Source organism: Mustela nivalis (assembly GCF_964662115.1).
Source record: "Mustela nivalis genome assembly, chromosome: 1".
NCBI lineage: Eukaryota > Metazoa > Chordata > Mammalia > Carnivora > Mustelidae > Mustela > Mustela nivalis.
Window position 1 is genome coordinate 214,654,125 of NC_139020.1, and position 17,979 is coordinate 214,672,103.

At 64.4% G+C, this 17,979-nt stretch overlaps 2 protein-coding genes across 8 annotated transcripts; one reads left to right on the top strand and one right to left on the bottom strand.

The window, feature by feature from the left end:
• Window positions 1-555: 555 nt before the first annotated feature.
• ADAMTSL5 (ADAMTS like 5) lies at window positions 556-7,391 on the top strand. 4 transcript variants are annotated; one of them, XM_082736966.1, is made up of 13 exons: window positions 556-1,189; window positions 2,065-2,131; window positions 2,635-2,830; window positions 2,936-3,027; window positions 3,251-3,311; window positions 3,459-3,567; window positions 4,675-4,802; window positions 5,054-5,165; window positions 5,514-5,600; window positions 5,740-5,903; window positions 6,045-6,231; window positions 6,311-6,382; window positions 6,659-7,391. In XM_082736966.1, exons 1-13 carry the CDS (start codon window positions 646-648, stop codon window positions 6,958-6,960), a joined length of 2,121 nt encoding a protein of 706 aa, XP_082593092.1. In that variant the 5' UTR covers window positions 556-645; the 3' UTR covers window positions 6,961-7,391. The 4 variants fall into 4 exon arrangements, with proteins under 4 accessions (XP_082593092.1, XP_082593091.1, XP_082593093.1 ...); XM_082736965.1 differs by having other exon boundaries at window positions 562-1,189; window positions 6,033-6,231; XM_082736967.1 differs by having other exon boundaries at window positions 1,115-1,189; window positions 2,065-2,375; window positions 6,033-6,231.
• Window positions 7,392-12,892: 5,501 nt separating this feature from the next.
• Window positions 12,893-17,753, bottom strand: REEP6 (receptor accessory protein 6). 4 transcript variants are annotated; one of them, XM_082690267.1, is made up of 6 exons: window positions 17,538-17,753; window positions 14,625-14,718; window positions 14,403-14,541; window positions 14,043-14,211; window positions 13,807-13,869; window positions 12,893-13,633 (listed from the first exon to the last, which is right to left on the bottom strand). In XM_082690267.1, exons 1-6 carry the CDS (start codon window positions 17,650-17,652, stop codon window positions 13,596-13,598), a joined length of 618 nt encoding a protein of 205 aa, XP_082546393.1. In that variant the 5' UTR covers window positions 17,653-17,753; the 3' UTR covers window positions 12,893-13,595. The 4 variants fall into 4 exon arrangements, with proteins under 4 accessions (XP_082546393.1, XP_082546391.1, XP_082546394.1 ...); XM_082690265.1 differs by having other exon boundaries at window positions 14,325-14,541; XM_082690268.1 differs by lacking the exon at window positions 13,807-13,869.
• Window positions 17,754-17,979: the final 226 nt, after the last annotated feature.

A 17,979-nucleotide genomic window follows, 5' to 3' on the forward strand; every position in this document is an offset into this window, starting at 1 on the left:
GGTCGGGGCTAGACACCCCTCAGCAGGCTTCCAGGAGGATCGGGCCATGCGCTGACCTAGTGACCAGAGGAGCAGTCCACTCCTCGTCCCCTGGGTCCCCATCAGGGAGCCATCACAGTGGGCAGCAAGGAGCCGGGCGCGGGGTGGGGAGAGCAGAAGGTGCCTCCTGCTTGCCTGCGTGGGCAGGGCCCCGCGGCTCAGAAGCCAAGCTGGCAAAGGGCGGGTTGGTGGGGAGCCCTGGGGAACTCCGTCTTTGCCGGTCCTCAAAAGAGCTGAGGTCCACTTGGGGGCATCTCGGTGAAGAACCCTGCCCACCCCACTGCCTGAGCGGGAAAACGGACATTCTAGGGAGAGGGCGACTGGCTCGGGGAGACGGATCCTCTGGGCCCGGGTCTGGCTGCAAAGCCACTCCTTGCAGCCCGAGGCCAGGCAGGGAGGTTGGGAGGCAGGGTGGGGCGCGGCCTCCGGTGACAGCAGTGCCCCGGAATGCTCCTGGCAGGGGTGGAAGGGGGGGTCTCCAACCCCCTCGCCTGGCCTCTGGAGCGGAGCCTCTCCCAGTGTGTTGGGGCCCTGCTCTGGGGGTGGCCGGGACCTGGAGGGGGACCCCCAGGGCTACAACCCAGGGGAGAGGGGTTCCTCAGTAGGATGACCTTGAGGGAGGGCTGGGGGGAGGACCAGGGGAGAGGGGTACTGGCCGGGAAAGGGGACTCTCGCAGGGAGGCTATCTGGGCGTCGGTGGAAAGGAGGCAGCGGCCCGGACTCCGGGCGGGCAACCTCGGTTCTCGCACATTCCCTGGCCCTGAGCGCGGAGCCCGGAATAGCAGCCCCGGGGTGGGGGGAAGGGGCGGCCAGTTCCCGCACGGCTCCCCCGCCCTGGCCTTTCCAAGGTCACCAGGATATGGACGCTGGAACACCAGGCCGCGACTCTGGGGGACCGGGCCCCGCGCGGGGCAATCCCCTGCCGTAGACCCGCGCCGAGGCGCGCAACGGCCGCGCGAGGGCGCACGGGGCTACGGTCCCCTGGACCCCGGCCTGGGCGCGCCCTGGGAGGCCGGGTGGGAGGGGCTGCCCCTGGCTCCCCCCCCCCCGCCCCTGGCTCCCCCCGCCCCTCCCCGCGGGCCCCGCCGCTTCCGCTCGTCCTGGGGCCGCCCGGGGAACCAGGACGTGCCGCCTGGGCTCTACGTAGCCGGTAAGTCCCTCTGCCTATCCTCCCACTACGCCGGCCCGCGTCTCCTCCCCGTCCCAGGGCCCGGTCCGGCTAGGGGCTGGCCTGGCAGCAGTCCCCAGGGTGGGAGAAAGCTCATCACCACTTCCTCCTGGGGAAACTGAGGCCTAAGAGGCGTGACTCGCCCTGGGATCACACTTGCCGTCAGGAGTCCCGCCAGAACGAGGTGCGGTTGCCTGTCCGGGAGGGGTCTCTGGGGAGTAGAAGGATGGTGCTTCTAGGCCCTCAGTTCCCCCCACCTAGACCCCCACCCCTCAAGCCCGTGCAGAGTGTGTGCGGGGAGGAGGGGGTGTCAGAAGGCCAAGCCCTCTCGCCCTCCAGCAAACTTCTTCCCAGCCAGCTAGGGCTCTGGGTTCAGAGAGGGGCAGAGACGCGGCTGCTGCACAGCTTTGGGCAGAGAAGGGGACCTGCCCAGTGGCCCCCCAGGTTCTCAGCTCCTGGAGCCACTGTGGACCCCAGTCCCTGATGTCCAGGCAGGACTGTCAGAGCCAGGGCCTGAGAACTGGGGAAACTGGGGCTCCAGGGGGCCCAAAGGCTCCGCTGGTACAGGACCCGTGCCCAGGACCTCAGGGCTGGAGACCTCCAGCTGTCCTTCGCGTCCTCTGGGCTCTGCTGACCACCAGGCAGCCTGGCCGTGGCCTGAGAAAGGACACACAAGGTAGCCACTTCCCTCCCCCTTTGTCCGGCAATGTCACGGTCATGAGGGTACAGACGGCAAGTGATTTCATCTTTCCCCGGATGGATGGGGAAACTGAGGCCCGGGGGGGGCAAAGTCTGCCCCCTAGATGCCTCCCTTTTTTCCTGAGCCATCCTCATCAGCGGCCCCTTTCTCTCTGCAGGCCGCCCTTGGTGGGGCCCACAGCGTCTGCACATGAGGTCACAAGTTGGCGACTGGACTGGGGCCAGGTCACCCCCTTGTTATCCCTCAACCCAGGGGCTCCCTGCTGCTGTGGGTCTGGGAGCTGAGGTGGCCCTGGAGGCCCAGGTCCAGCTTCTGCCAGGGACTCGGGCCCTCACCCGGTCCCCACCAGCCGCACCTCTGCAAAGTCCCTCCTAGAGCCCTGGACTAAGTCCAGCCGGTCCTCCTGGCACGGATGGGGAAACTGAGGCCCAGGGAAGCGGAGTGGCTGGCCCTTGGCCACACAGGAAGGTAGAAATGATGACGGTGGGGTGAGCGGTGATGGGGCCCCAACCCTCGAGACACCCATGCAGTGTCCTGGAATGATCGGACAGATTGAACACCTACTGTGTACATTAAGAGACGACACAGTCAGTAAGAATAAAAGATGACATTCTCTGAGCTCGGCCTCTCGGCTACCAAGCTCTGTGTCTCCCGTCTTTCTGACCCGATTCGATGGACTCCTGAAACTTTTCTGTAACGGGGGCTCTGTTATTACCCTACTTTTCAGAGATGAAAACAGAGGCCCAGAGAGGTTAAATTATTGCCCCAAATCACACAGCCAGTTGGGGCAGAGCTGGGGTTCAGACCCTGGCCTGCTGGCGCCCCCACGGCAGCGCCCTCGGTGTCCCCCCACGCCCCGCCCCCTCCAGAACCTCCTTCTGCTGTGGACCTTCCTGAACTGTGGTTTAGGAGGCAGTGCTCAGGTAAGCGGGGCATTCCAGGCAGCCAGTGGACTTAGAGACCTGGCTGTGGTCTGGGGGCCACCAGGCTCCTCTCCAGGCTGATGGTGCCTCTCCCTCCCCAAGTAGGGTCCAGGTGAGTGGACCCCGTGGGGTTCCTGGAGTCGCTGTTCCAGCTCCTGTGGGCGGGGTCTCTCCGTGCGCAGCAGGCGCTGTGTCTGGTGAGCGCCCAGCTGGGGTATGGCCGGTGGGGTGGGGTGAGGGGGGGTCCCGCCCAACTCCTGGCCGCACCCTCAGCCTGCCCACACATGCTGTGCCTTTTAATCCCACTGATCCAACTGGAATGTGGGTGGGGTTGGCCAGGCCAAAGGGGGGGTCGGGCCAGCTCTGGAGAGAAGGTTACTGGGGGTCCTGAGCACACTCGGGCTATCTTGCTCCTTGTAGGTTCCCTGGGGAAGAGCCGTGCTGGGGAGACTCCCACGAGTACCGTCTCTGCCATTTGCCAGTGAGTGGTGTCCCCCTCCCAGACCCTCAGCTGGGCCTCCAAGACCTTCTGTCTCCCGGGTTGGGCCCCCAGATGCACGTGCCAGCCTGCCAGGTTCTCTCGGCTCCCCTGGGGCTCCCCCAGCCTCGGACCTCTGTTTGTCCTCAGGACTGTCCCCTAGGGGCCATTCCCTTCCGAGACCTCCAGTGTGCCATCTACAATGGTCACCCTGTCCTTGGCAGCCAGAAGACTTACCAGTGGGTGCCCTTCTATGGTGGTGAGTCGCCTACCCTCCTGTTGTCCAGAAGAGGCAGGGAGAGGGGCAGGGAGAAGGGGCCGCTAAGAAAGCAGGAGGCCTGGAGGACCGCGGGAAGAGGGCACTGGGGCTTTGAAGGGCATGTAGGAGTTCAAGCGACGCAGGGGCGGGGGTTCACCGTGACCTGTGAAACAGGAGCAGGGAGGGCAGGGTCTGTCCTGCTCAGGGTCGAGTGCCAGGCTGAGGATTTACTTGGAGCTGTATCCGGAGGCCAAGAGTTCTCAAACTTATCCCAGTAGCAGGAAATGTTACTGCATTTAGCTGAAGGCAGCAAGTTACATAACTGTGTGCCCGGGGCAGCGCGCCTCCAGATTTCAGGGAAACAGGCAGCTCTAGACATAGTGGAAGCAGACACAGATATGGAGAACGTTCCATCTGTCGAACTCTGGGGTTTTTTTTGGGGGGGGCTGGGCTTTTCCCCCCTAAGAATTAGAGGAAATTTGCTGTGATCCCACCCCCGCAGAGGCCTGCCAAGGCCAGTTCGGGCTCTGTCCTAGGCAGGGTCTGCCAGCCAGGCTCAGGGCGGGGCAGGAGGCCAGGAGGAGCAGGGATCAGGGCTGCCTGTTCGGCCCCACTGCCAGACAGGGGGGAAACTGAGTCCTGGGAGGGCCAGCGACACACCCAGGCTACACAGAATTCAGTCCACAGTGAACGCTTTCTTTTGGGCACATACTGGGTGCAGGACCCAATGCTGAGTGGCCTCTGCCCACGGCTGTATGGGAGAGCCTGGAGCAGTGTTGGGAAGGTCCTAGATGCTCTGTGTTGGTGGAACTAAAGAATGAATGAAAAATGGGTAAGGGTGTTAGCAGTGGATAAGCCGTATGGACCCCCTAACCCGAGGGCCTCACCTGAATGAATGAGCACGCGCACGCGGGACATCAGAATGCTTGTCCGGGCCGGCCCCCGGGGGCTGGGGGCGGAATGCCTAGATTCGTGCCCTGGCTCTGCCTCAGCCTCCATGTGCGGCTTTGGCTGAGTCTGTGAGCCTCATCTGCCTGAGGAGGAGGAGGCTGGGACTCCGACCGCGGTACGAGGTACTCCAGGGCCCCGCATTCCTCCCGCCCCCAGCGCCCAACCAGTGCGACCTCAACTGCCTGGCCGAGGGCCACGCCTTCTACCACAGCTTCGGCCGCGTCCTGGACGGCACGCCCTGCAGCCCGGGGACGCAGGGGCTCTGCGTGGCTGGCCGCTGCCTCGTAAGGCCTCGCGGGACCCCGCAAAGCCCCCCTCTCACACCCCTGCCCTGACCTCGACACCATCCCGTTCAGTCCCAGGTCCCTCCGTCTTCCCTAATCCCCGCCCCCTCTCCAGGTCCCACCCACCCCTAGGCTCCAGAGTCCGCCCCTTTACCCACGGACCCCGCCCCCAGGACGGACCCCCAACCCCCAGGACGGACAGAGGCAGGGGGCGGTGGGTGAAGCCGCGCTCGTCCTCTCCGTCCCTGTAGAGCGCCGGCTGTGACGGTTTGCTGGGCTCGGACGCCCGCGAAGACCACTGCGGCCGCTGCGGCGGCGCCAACGAGTCGTGCCTTCTGGTGCAGCGCGTGTTCCGAGACTCCGGTGACCGCCCGCTCCGTCCTCCGGGCTAACCGGAGCGGTCCCTTTAACGAGCCTCGGGCCGGAAGCGAAGTCCCGAGCTGATTCGGCAGTCTGTGGCCCAGCCCCCTCTCGCTCTTCATTCTGATTGGTTACTCCCAGATGGTCCCGCCCTTCCCGGAGCAGATGGGGTTCTAACTCTTTCCCTGCTGTACTTAAGCGATAATAACCCTAACTCCAAAAGTTAACCCATCGTTTGGGGCTACCAGGACCCCCTCATACCTTCTTACCGCAGTATCTCATTTAATCCTCAAATCGTCCCTCAAATACGCTCCCACCTACGCCCCAACCCCCTCCTTTCCTCCCACCCAGGTGCCTTCGCAGGGTACTGGAACGTGACCCTGATCCCCGAGGGTGCCAGACACATCCGTGTAGCCCACCGGAGCCGCAACCACCTGGGTATCGCGGGGTCCAAGGGGGGAAGCGCCCTGCTGGCCACCTGGGAGCAGCGGGGGTAGCCCGAGGCCTGGGGCTGAGGACGCCGGCTCGGGAGGCAGAGGAGCCGGTCCGGGAGCCCGGGCTGACCTTTCCCTTGCAGCGCTGATGGGGGGCGACGGGCGCTACGTGCTCAACGGGAACTGGGCGGTCAGCGCACCCGGGACCTACGACGCGGCGGGCACCCGTGTGGTCTACACCCGCGAGGCAGGGCCAGAGGAGATGCTGAGCGCGGCTGGGCCCACCTCCCAAGACCTGCTCCTGCAGGTGCGGGCCAACTTCCGCGGGGGGTGGGGGAGATGTAGGGGATGGTTGGGTCACAGGAGGGGGGCGGCGCGGAGCGGGGAAGCCCAGCCCGAGGTCCGCGCTCCGCTCCCTAGTGTGACACCCCTCCAGATCCTCCTGCAGGAGCCCAACCCCGGCATCGAGTTCGAGTTCTGGCTCCCTCGGGAGCGCTACAGCCCCTTCCAGGCCCAGGCGCAGGCCTTGGGCTGGTCTCTGCGGCAACAGCAGCCTGGGGCGGTGGACGGGCAGCCCTCGGAGCTCCCAGCAGCCCCAGCTACCTCTGTCCCACGGATCCCAACCCCCGCCCCAGGTGAGGTGGCAGGGCCAGGGAGGGAGCAAGCCGGGAGGGAGGCCTGTGCCCCTTACGGTACCACCCCCCCCCCCCGCAGACCCCTGCGCACCCTGCCCTGACACCCGAGGTCGTGCCCACCGGCTGCTCCACTATTGCGGGAGTGACTTCGGTGAGAGACTCCTAACCCCAACCCTCACCTGCCTCCTAATTGACCCGAACTTGACCCGTCCTGCTGACCCTTGACTCCCTGACCTGACTCCAACTTGACCCTTTCTGACCCTTTGCCTTAATCTGCCCTTTGACTTCTCATTGATCCCTGACCTCGCCTGACCCGAGCCCCTCCAGTGCCCCATCCAACCCCAGTTCCTTTCTCTGGCAGTGGGGTGCGGGTGGATGGGCGCCCAGGGAGAGTGTCCCGCCAGCCTCCACGTGGCCCTGCCCGCAGTGTTCAGGGCCCGAGTGCTGAGCCGCCGGTATCAGGCCCAGGAGACCCGCTACGAGGTTCAAGTGCAGCTCATCTACAAGAACCGCTCGCCGCTGCGAGCCCTCGAGTACGTGTGGGCCCTGGGTCGCTGCCCCTGCCCCCGGCTGGACCTCCACCGCGAGTACCTGCTGGCTGCCCAGCGCCTCATCAGCCCAGACGGCACTCAGGACCGACTGCTGCTGCCCCACACGGGCTATGCCCGCGCCTGGAGCCCCGCGGAGGACAGCCGTGTGCGCCTGGCCGCGCGCCACTGCCCCCGCTGAGCTGCTGCGTGCGGCAAGACACACACGCCGGACCAGGAAGCCAGAAGATATCTCACACCTCGAAACTGTGTGTCTGCTTTGATTCCCTTTGCCTCACACTCACGTTCTTGGAGACACTGTCACAAACAAGCAAGGCCCAAAGGAAGACGTTGTAATACATGTTTCCTCTCCTGCCCTTGCTACCAGGAAGCTCACTGTTTAACGACCTGACGCCCTGTGCTTTCTCTTCTCGCGGACACACATAGGCTGTGTATAGTCAAAGACGCTCTAACAAACAGGCCCACACCCCAGAAGACATGTCTGACGAAACTATAATGTCCCCGCTTCCCGATTTCCTGGCTACCAGCAAGCCCAGAGATAATCTTGAGGGCCTTAGTAGTTCTGGCTGGGTTTCTCTCCTTCTCTCTTTCTCTCTTAAAGCTTTTATTTTTTAAGCTTTTATTTATTTATTTATTTATAAAAATTATTTTGACAGAGAGAAAGCACAAGGAGGCAGAGTAGTAGGCAGAGGGAGCCGCACACTCCACAGACTGAGCCGGCTGGGGGCCCCGGCTGGGTTCCTTTCAGGCAACACCACTATCCATCCCGCTTGTTTGAATTTAATTTTTCAAGGCACCCTGGTTAAGCATACTGGGCCGCAGATGCCCCAGATGTCCTCGTACCCAGACCCACAGTTGCGCTGTCCCTGTGTGCACCCCAGCCCCGTCCTTCTCCCGGTCCAGTGCCCCCTCCCGTGCCCCCTTGGGATCCATGCTCTCCTCCAGTGCCACCCAGGGCCGCCCCCCAGGAGAGGAGGCAGGTCACAGCTCTCAGCCTGTCCCCTACCCTCACGTGTCCTCCTGGAGATCTGCTACTCCTATATTCTTCTGGGGCCAGGAGGGTGGACCTTGCTCATGTGTGGGTACCTGGGGGGTGTCACTCAGCAAACCTTCTCCTTGGGACTCCCTGGAAGGGCCCCCTTTTAACTTCCCCCCCTGCTGGGTCGGCTCCCACGTTGCCATTTGGGGCAGTCCAACTCCTGTGCCGTCCATGGTTGTGTTTTCCTCTGGGACAAGGGCTGCTCAACGGGCAGGTCTCAGGTGCAACCCCCCGACCTTGCAGGTGACCTGCGGCCAGACCTGGCCCCTCTCTGGGCCTCGGTTTCCCCATCTGAGCGTACCTTTCCAGCCCCTCGCAGCTCTGAGCAGGGGCACCATGCTCTTTGGGCTCCGCCTGGGTCCCTGCAACCCCGCACAGACCAGGGCCAGGTCTGGTGCTGAAGGTGGGGGCCCCTCCAGTCCCTCCACAGAAAAGTGGGGCACAGTTCGGGAGGCAGCGCGGTGCCCGGGCGCCCCCTGGTGGCAAGACGGGACAGGACGGGATTCAAGGCTCCTGGAATTGCCTGCAGCCCCCAAGGGCCCCCCCCACCCCGCCGCCCACCGGCGCCCGCTTCTCTCCTGGGTGCTTGCCTTCCGCGGGAACACCTCCTCCCACACGCAGCCTCCTCACAGGGCACCCACGCCCAGGGTGCCTCTGCCTGTCGCCCCAGCCAGCACCTCCGCCCTCAGCCCGCGGCCGCCCCCCTGCTGCACTGCTGTCCTGCGGGTGTGCTGGGGAGCGGGGTCCACGGGGCAGCCCCGCCCGAGCTCCCCGACCAGCTGGCCCGGCCGGCGAGGAAAGGCCAGTGTGGGGCGCAGACGGGATGGCCTGTGGGGCCCCTGCTCACTGCCCCCTCCCCGGCCCGGCAACACTGTTTCCAGGGACGGTCACCCACAACCGAAGCCTTGCTTCCTGCATGTGCTCTTCGGCTTTAAAACCAACACCACCACAAGGAGAAGAGGGAAACCTCGCAATTCTAAAGACGGTCAAGTCCCTCCCAAGGGCAGTCAAGTCCCGCACAGGGATTAAAGCCACAGGTGGGTCAGGCAGCGCTGACCGGAGGGCAGCGTCCGGAAGGTCTGCCTGCAGCCTGCTCCCCTGGCCGAGGCCCGGTGGCCCACAGCTGCGAACTCTCTGAACCCACTTCCCACAGAGGCCGTGTTTCGTCAAGGAGAAAGAACAAAATCAGGCACGTTTGGGGGCGCCTGGGTGGCTCGGTTGGTTAAGTGTCTGCCTTCGGCTCAGGTCATGATCCTGGGGTCCTGGGACGGAGCCCCACGTCGGGCTCCCGGCTCGGCGGGGAGTCTGCTTCTCCTGCTGACCTCTCTCCTCTCATGGGCGCTCTGTCTCTCTCTCAAATAAATAAATAAAATCATTTAAAAAAATCAGGCACGTTTGGAACACATCCTATTAGGAAAAGGTTGAAAACTGCAGCAAGGATCAGTGCCCCTGAAGGGTTCTCTCACAGCCCTGCGGGAGGCTGGCTGCGGGGTCCCCGTGCGTTTCTTACTGTTTCTTAACTCTCTGCCGCCAGCATCCCCACCTACCCAGGTCCGTTCTCCCTTCCTTCTGACCCGGAACTAGAACTTGGCCCCAACAGCTGCTGAGAGTCCCTGGGGGACCTCACAGCCCCCCGGGATTCATGCGGCCCATGCGGGGAACCAGCATAGCCACCGGGGGGGGGGCCCAGCTTGGCCACGTCTGCTCCAGGTGAAGGGGTCCTCCCGTGACGGGCTGAACCCCCATCCAAGTCCTAGCCTCCAGACCTGTGAACGGGAGCTTATTGGGAAAGAAAAGTCTTTGCCGAAGCAGTTGAGTCTCAAGATGAGATCATCCTGGATTGTCAGGTGAGCCCTAAACCCAGTGACAGGCGTCCTTGTCAGACAGAGGAGACCGCTGCCAGGCCACGGAGGCGGCCCTGGAGGGACACGGCCACGAGCGTAAAGATGCCTGGAACCGCCCAGCACCGGAACAGGTGGAAGGACCTTCCCCTGGAGCCTCTGGAGGGAGCCCGGTCCTGCCACGACCCAGCCTCTGCTCCGGCTCAGGCCTCCAGAACGCGGGAGAACGAATCTCTAGCTGGGAGTCTCCCGGTGCGGGGTTATTTGCGTCCGGCTCCGCAGGACCCTGGAGTGCTCACCCTGCAATCTCCGACAGGTGTGTGCCCCGGAAACAAGAGCTCCGGTCACCAAAGGCCGGTTCTGGAATGTTCCTAGCAGCTTTCATCACAATAACCACACACGGGAATCCAGTCCAACCACAGAGGAAAGGTGTAGCTACACTGAATGAAATACTGTCCTCACCACTCAGGACGAAAGTGCGGCTCACTCCTGCCGGGGGCGGGGGTGCGAATCTGACAGCCGTGGCTCGGAGCCGCACCGGACACAGCGACGTAAGTGCCATGCAAGGACAAAGTAAACACAGGATGGGGCCACCCCTGGGGGTGGCGAGTGACAGGGAGGGACTGGCCGTGTTGTCCCGAGAGCTCTCAGTTTCTGGCTACACTCTTCCGTATGTTGAAATTAAAAACAAAACAGGGGCGCCTGGGTGGCGCAGTCGGTTGAGCCTTTGGCTCAGGTCATGATCTCAGGGTCCTGGGATCGAGTCCCTGGCTCCGTGGGGGAGCCTGCTTCCCCCACAGTCGAGCCCCCACACTCGTGTCTCTCTTGCTCTGCCATCTCTTTCTCTCAAATAAATAAATAAAATCTTATAAAAACAAACAAACCAGGTCTGAGGGGCTAGAGCTCATTGGTTCCACCTGGTAAGACAGGTGTGTGCTCCCACCTGTGCTCCCTGGCGAGCTGATCCCTGGAGGTCCAGGGAAAATCTTTGAGGAGACACAGCTAGAGCCTATTTTGCTGCCCCTTGGATGGCAGGGGTGAGTGCCAGTGCAGAGCGAGCCTGGTGCCGCCTTCTCCCACCCTGGACTATGGCCACACCATGTTCTTCAAATAGCCGGGCCAGCGAGAAGCAGATTCCGAGATCCCTGTGCCCCGCGCTCATGCGGACCTCTCAGCTCGCAGCGGGAGGCAGGGGAGGCTCATAAATGATTACGCTCAGTCCCTCCCTCGCTCCCAGCAAAGCCTGCATCCCCGAGCAGAGGCAAAGTCCTCACAACACCTTCCAGGGATCTTCGAGGTCGGCCTCACCCACTCACCTCCCCTCTGCCCTTCACTCATTCAGCGCCAGCCGCACCGCCCACGGCCCTCTTCCTCTAACCTGCCAGGCAGAGTCCCGCCCCAGGACCTTTGCACGTACTTTTCTCTCTGCCCAACCAGGTTTGCCCTGGCTTTCATGAGACCCATGCCCTCTGACCTGACTTTCCTATCTCCTTCATGCCTCTACTCAACTTCATGCCACTTCTGCAAACGGGTCTTTCTCGGACTGTTCATGCCTTGGCCGCCGCCAACTCCCAACTCTGCGCCGTATTCCCCCCCCACAACACTCATATATTTTTCATACTGGGGTCACTTCCCCGAATCCTCAGCAGCAGGGATTTTTCTCTCTGGGCCATTACTGTACCGTTGACTGTTGCAGTGGGGCCTGGCATACAGTGGGCGCTCAATATTTGTTGACTGAGCTAATTAATGCATTGGTGGACCACTGGCAGCGCTCAGTGCTCCCTCCTCCTTCACTGGCATTCTGAAGGGTGAGGACACAGGCAGGGGGACAGGGGCCACCACCAGCCGCAGCCAAGCCGGGCCTGCTCTGGCAGAACAGGGATGACGTGTCCACGGACCATGGGAGGCAGCACGGACACCGACAGTGTCTTCGAACACCGTCCAGTGTCCCTGGGGTGAGGTTATTCCTGGTTGAGAACCACAGAGTTACAGCCTTGCCAGCACCCTGCTAACGCTCCCCCGTGTGTTTCGGCCAGAAGCTGTGATGGGGGCGCCCGCGGGCTCGGTCATTAAGTGTCGGAATCCTGATTTGGGCTCAGGCTCAGGGTGGCACTCAGCAGGGAGTCTGCCTGAGCATCTCTCCCGCTCTCTCTGCCCCTTCCCCTGCTCATGCACAACCTCTCTCTCTAGCAAAGAAATACATCTTTAAAAAAAGAAGTCATGATCACCCGGAGTCTTGGAGAAGCAGCCCTTGTGTGGGAGGGGCAGACCGTGGCGGGCGCTGTGGGGCCCCAGGTCTTCCCTCACTGTGACTGCAGATGTCCGGCTAGGGACTTGTCTCTGGGCGATGGGAGGTGCCCCAGGGTCAACAGACCCTCTCGGGGGCTGCCGAGACTCGGGACTGGCAGAGGCAGGGGCCAGCCACGGGCCCCCTGCGGGTCCTGCGCTCCAGGCCCTGCCCCCCCAGCTGAGAGCACCTCCTAGCTCAGCTCCTCCCACACACCCCGGGCAGCTTCCGGGCTCTGCCTCCAGGAACCTGACCCCAAAGAGGGGGTGTTCTATCTTGCTAACAGGCCGCTGGGCTGAGTTTGCCCTTTTCGCCTCTGTGTCTGCCGCGGGCTTGGCACCCTCCTTGGGCGTCCGCCTGGTTTTAGGACTAGGGCCATGCTGGTGTCAAAGCAGAGACCAACTGTGGGCCATCAGTGACACCCGTCCCCCACCTCCCCACTTCCACGAACCCACTCGATGGCAACCGCCAGCACCCCCCATTACCGAAGGCTTCCTCCGCCCTGGGCCCCACACCGCTTGCAGGGGGCACAGGCTGGAACGAATGGCCACGGCCACCCCCAGGAACCGGCTGGGAAGGCGGGCGGGGAGTCTCCGGTGCGCAAGGACACTGGCTCCCATGGGATGAGGTCCCGTGGGCTGGGGCTCCAGGTGCCCGCAGCGGCTAAGGGCTTGGCGATTCTCTTCCTTCGTCTGCCCCGAGCGCAGCCCCAGCCCGACTGGCTTCTCCCGGCTCCCCGCCCCGAGCGAGGGCTTGTCCGCGCGTCCTCTCCCCACTGTCCTCCGGGAGCCTCCTTGGCCACACGCGGGTGGGCGAGGCTGTCCCACCTCCGGGTCCTCAAGCGAGCAGAGCCCAGGCCGGGCCACCCCGCGTCCGCTCGGCCCTGGCCGGGGTCCCCACCCACCCCAACGGCTCACACGGCGCCGGGACCAAGGGCCAGACCAGGTCGGTCCGGGGAGCTTTATTGAGCCCTCGCTAGCAGGCGAGGTGTCTCAGCCGCCAGCAGTGTTGCAGGCACCGCAGCGGGGGTCCGGGGTAGGTCCAGTGGCAGGTGACCTCCGTGCTGGACTCGGAGGTGGGCTCCAGAGAGGACTCAGATGGGCCGGAGACGGGCAGCGCGGTGTCCGAGCTGCTGCCGTTGGACTGTGCCGGGGGCTCCTTCTCCTGCTGTCCGCCGGACTGGGAGGCCTCGGGGGCCGGGTCCCCGGGCCCATCAGAGGTTTTGGTGGGGGGCTGTGTGGGGACGGTGGCGCTGCTGGGGGACTGCACGGCGGCGGGGGCCTGGCTGGAGGCGGGGCTGGGGCGCAGCACGGTGGAGCCTGAGGCCTCAGGGGCCGTCTGGGGGTGGCCCGAGGAGGTGACAGGTGGCCGGGGCTGCTGCTGGCTGGCAGCCCGGGGTCGCTGGCTGGAGGAGCCGGCCCGGGACCGCGGCTGGCCCCGGGACTTGCCAGGCAGCCGGGAGGCGCTGGCCGGGGAGCGCCGCGGGGACGGGCCGAAGGTGGTGCGTGAGGGGGCCGGCTTGCTCCCGGACGAGCGGCTGGTGGACGGCCCTACCCGCGAGTGCGCCGAGGAATCCGTGGACGACTTGGGCTGGCGTGTGCCCCCCAGCTCGCCAGCCGGCAGCTGTGTGGACGCGCTCGGCGAGGCCTTCACTTGTCCTTCTGGAGCAGACTCACGCTTGCTTTGGCTGCGAAGAGACGGGCCACGGGGGTGAGGCGGGCCTGGCCGCACCTGCAGGCCCGGGGCGGGGGCGGGGGCGGGGCGAGGCCGTCGCCCCGTCCCCCACGGGGCCAGCTAGCTACTCGACCGGCCATGCGGCACATGCACAGGCCCAGCGTCCCGGGGGTGGCGGCTACGTACGGTCAGCTCCCAGGGCAGCTGTGGGGGTGACGAGAGCCCGGCCGCGGGCCAGGGTCTGCAGCACTGGTTCCCGAAAGCGAACGAGAGAGAGGCTGACAGTGAGGGGCTGGAGCCGCAGGGAGGCCGGTCAGGGTGGGCCAGAGGGCAGGAGTGGGAACGAGCAGGGGCAGGCGGGGCCGGGACACGGGCTGGCGGGGCCGGGAGAGACGGACAGCCCGCGGCCAGGGAGCACACACCGTCCCGGGTTATTCCCGCTGCCGCGTCCAGAGCTCGCCCGCTGAGCTCTCTCACGACGCTGTCCACGGCCTCGTGATGCTTTAGAAAGAGTGGACGAATGGCGCGATGATACAGCATGTGCGCCCCGTTCCAAGGCCCGGGAATCATGCAGAACAACAGGAAGGCGCACTGTGGGCACAGGGCGAGCGTTGCACTCTGTGACCCTCGGGCACGGGCCTGGACCTCCCCCATCAGACACCCCTTGGGCAAGGGCCTGGACCTCCCCCATCAGACGGGCCTACTTCCTCAGACGGGGGGCTGAGTCTCCCCATCGCACCCCAGGAGGCGGCACAGTCCTGGGTGGGTCCGGGGCCCCCCACCTTGCCCGCGTAGTAGAAAGGGAACCAGGACAGGAGTAGATCGCTGAAGAACTCGGCCAGCCCGAACAGGCCGTACACCACCCAGTAGGTGAGCCACACAGTGTCGTCGTCTTTGCTTGGGCTCTCGATTGCTTTGATTCTGGGGGAGGTGGGCAGAGTCAGGGGCCATCCACAGCCCCAGATGCGCCCCTCCCCCGCCACGGACAGCCAGCAGGCACTCACGAAGCATATGCTGGGTACACAAAGCCGATTACATTGCACAGTAGAGACGCCCCGAAGCCGAAGAGAAGATACAGGCTTAGGAGAGTGGCGGCTCCTGCAGAAGAGAGGGTGTGGGTGGGCGGCACCTCCGCGCTGGGCCCTGGTGCCCCCAGCCGCCTCCTGGCCCCACAGACCCAGTCAGCAACAACCACGCCCCCAGAAGCCTCAGGGGCCCCTCCAGGATGTGTCTGCTGCCCCTGCAGCCCCCGGATGACCCCCACCACGCCCTGACCCCCATGTTCTGTGTCTGTAACCAGTTATCCGGTCAGTCTGTCCCCAACCTCCGGACTGTGATGCTCCCCAAGGGCAGGCGGGGACCTTGGCCCTGACAGGTAGAACGGCCGCCCAGTAAATGTTTGTTGAATGAATGTGTGACCATCTGCCAGTGTAGCTGCTTACTCCAGGTCCTGCGGGACCGGTGGGCACAAGGGCCAAGCATGCGAATGTAGCGATGGGACGAAAACCTAAAAAAAAGGCCGCTCTGCCGGTAAGGCCTGACCCCCAGGGAGCAGAGAAAGGCAACATTTGTAACTCGGATCTCAACGGAGCTTTTGGTCTCCGCCCCTGCAGACAACCCGGGTGGGATCATCTTCTGTGGGGGCGTCCTGGGCATTGGGGGTGTGAGCAACAACCCTGGCCCCACCCCTTCGGTGCCAGGAGAACCCGTGTCATGTCCCCAGACATCGCCCAGCGTCCTGAGGGGGACAGCTGGGCCCCGTGTGAGGACCCTTTTCTGAGTACGAGACAGCTAAGCACAGCAGAGTGTCCGGGCCCCGGAGAGCCCTCTGCTTTTCCACCTACCACGTGACACCAAGCAAGTCTCGCCGCCTGGAGCCTCAGTTTCTCCAGCTGTCAAAGGGGCAGTAATGGCCCTGACTCCCAAGGTTGCCATGGGGATAGCTAAATACCATTCCACAGGGGGGCGGCCCCTCTAGGCACACAAGCACGTTCCCAGCGATGAGAAATGAGAACTTCGGGAAAACACTGTGAGGGGAGCGGCAGGGCCAGGAGCGCGACCTGCTCGGAAAGCGGTGACAGCACATACCGCGCTTATTAAGTGCTTCGTGGGACAGGTCCCGGCAGTTCCCTGCTGTGGCTCGTGGGCCAGAACAACGTGGGAAGCTGGGAAGTGAGGCCCAAGGTCACGCACAGAGGCTGCCTCCCCCCCAGGCTGTTATCTGCAGAGACAGAGGTCACTGGGGTACCAAAGGCCAGAGTCCCCCCCCACCCCCCCCGCCTCCCCTCCACCTGCATTAGTCTTTATCCCCAGGGCCTGGGGGCAGGAGCGGGAGGGAGCCTCCCTAGCTGAGAGTCACTGGTCACTGCATCTCCTCTGGGTCTCCTCCTTTGGGATCTGGGCTGGGGAATTGATCGTGTGGGGCGGCTGGGTGAGGCGAAACGGCTGGGTGGGGCGGAGCGGCTTTCCCAGGGCACCTGTCCCCTCCATCCCTTTTCCTGCAGCCTCAGCAATGGGCAGGTGACCTTGGACAGCCCCAGAGTTCAGCAACAGATGGGGCTTGGGGGCGGGGCGGTGAGGGAGGGCTGGATGCTCAGGACTGGGCAGGTGGCAGAGGCGGCCTCCGGCAAAGCCTTGAACCCTCTCGGCCTCAGTTTCCTCCCTGTGACTCCCAGCCTCCCCACGGGCCCCTCCCCGGTGCTCTATGACCTAAATTTCCTGCCCACGGGTACCAAGGGTGTGGAAAGTCGGCAGAGAAGTCAGGGCCTGCTCCCAGGGTCAGGTTCCTGGCTGTGCCAACGTGGTTGGGGACAATGGTTGGGGCAGTAAATGTGGCCCTTTCCCTGGCTGCCGGGCACGGGAACACCCCCACCCACCCCCGCCCGCTGAGGGCAACAGAAGGAAAGAGGCCCCCGCGGATCTGTGCACGTAAGGTGCTCAAAATATATACCCCTGTCCTCACCCAAGCCCCCTGTCAGGTCTGGACAAAGTGTCCCTGTGGCCCATTCCAGGGGGGCTTCCTGGAAGAGGCGGAAGCACTGATGGGCCTGGAACACCGAAAAAGAGGGAGGAAGGCACTTAAGGAGAGCTTGCTAGCCAGTCCGGGAGCCTGCAGGGGCCACCCAAGGTCACTGAGGAAGAAAGGAAGAGGCTTTACTGGCCTGGAGAAGCTGGACCATCAGCCAGGCTACTCCATCCCAGGATGGTCCCTTACAGGCCGGAGCAGCCGGACCTCGTCTCTAGGGTCCCCCCTCCAGTATTTCTCCAACTCCACCACCGCAGTCAAACAACCCAGCTCAACTATTCACGCACAGTGGGCGGGAGCCGTTGGGGAGGAGAGGAAGAGGCAGGCCAAGGGGGGGTACTGGCAGGAAAACAATGGAGGGAGAAGGGAGGGGAGGGACCCTTCCCTCCTGGCCTGGAGCAGCATCCTTCTCGACAAAATGAGAAAACGGTAAGATCTCTACACTTGCTTCCAGGCTGGGCCCCACGAGGGACCGGGGTTGTGGCAACACTCCCAGGGCACTGGTTGCCTCCCCCAGGGCATACAGAGCAACTGGAAGAACCGGACTTTGGCCTGGCGGTCACCCAGGGCCACCAGGTAAGGGGCAGCAACGGCCGCCAGACCCGAGGATGGGAGTGGAGGTAATTCAGGGGCCGAGAGAGGGGGTGACACTAGCCCGAGGTCGCACTGCGGGGCAGGGGAGAGGTCGCAGGCAGACGCGAAGGGGTCCACGACCCCTCCCCAGGATCTCCGTCTCCCTGCGGGGGCAGTGGGGTGCGCCGCGCCGTCGGAGCCCCGACCCCGCAGAAGGCGCCAGCCGGAAAGGGTCAGGTCCGGGACCCAGGTGCCCCAGGGCCTCGATGTGCCCGATGGTGAAATGGGGCAACGGCCCCCAGCGCCCCGGACGGCTCACCCGCGGCCAAGTACCGCTTGTCGACACCTGTCTTGGCTTCGAGAGCCCCTAGCGCTTCGGTGGCCAAGTTCCTCTGTTCCAGAAGGCGCTCGAAGCGCTGCCGCAGGCCGTCCATGGCACCGGCGGGCCCGGGGCTGGCAGCCCGAGCTCGACCGCTGCCCCGCGCACCGGCCTCGCAGCGCGCGTGCCGCCTTCCCCAGGCGCGAGCAGCTCGGCTCCGCCCCCGGGCTGGTCTCCGCCCCCGAGATGGTCTCCGCCCCCTGCCCCCCGCTCTGGCCAATGGGAGGGCAGGGCGGACAAAGGAGGTGGGGCCTGCCCCGTCTCCCCTGCCGCATGGCCCTCTGGCGGGCCGCGGCCGCCGCAGCCGCGACTCCGGGAGAAGGGGGCGGGGCCCGCAGGCAGAGGGTGCCGATTGGCGGAGCGGGGGCGGGACGTAGAGGAT

Bases quoted from the DNA above. Each gene is read 5' to 3' on its own strand.
- ADAMTSL5 (XM_082736965.1), top strand. From the start codon at position 646: ATGACCTTGAGGGAGGGCTGGGGGGAGGACCAGGGGAGAGGGGTACTG. The intron at 3,028-3,250 runs GTGAGCGCCCAG...TGCTCCTTGTAG, and splicing joins CGCAGCAGGCGCTGTGTCTG to GTTCCCTGGGGAAGAGCCGT. The intron at 3,568-4,674 runs GTGAGTCGCCTA...TCCCGCCCCCAG, and splicing joins GTGGGTGCCCTTCTATGGTG to CGCCCAACCAGTGCGACCTC.
- REEP6 (XM_082690265.1), bottom strand. From the start codon at position 17,652: ATGGACGGCCTGCGGCAGCGCTTCGAGCGCCTTCTGGAACAGAGGAAC. The intron at 14,719-17,537 runs GTGAGCCGTCCG...TCTCTTCTGCAG, and splicing joins CAAGCGGTACTTGGCCGCGG to GAGCCGCCACTCTCCTAAGC. The intron at 14,212-14,324 runs GTAGGCCCGTCT...CTGTGCCCACAG, and splicing joins TCAGCCCCCCGTCTGAGGAA to TGCGCCTTCCTGTTGTTCTG.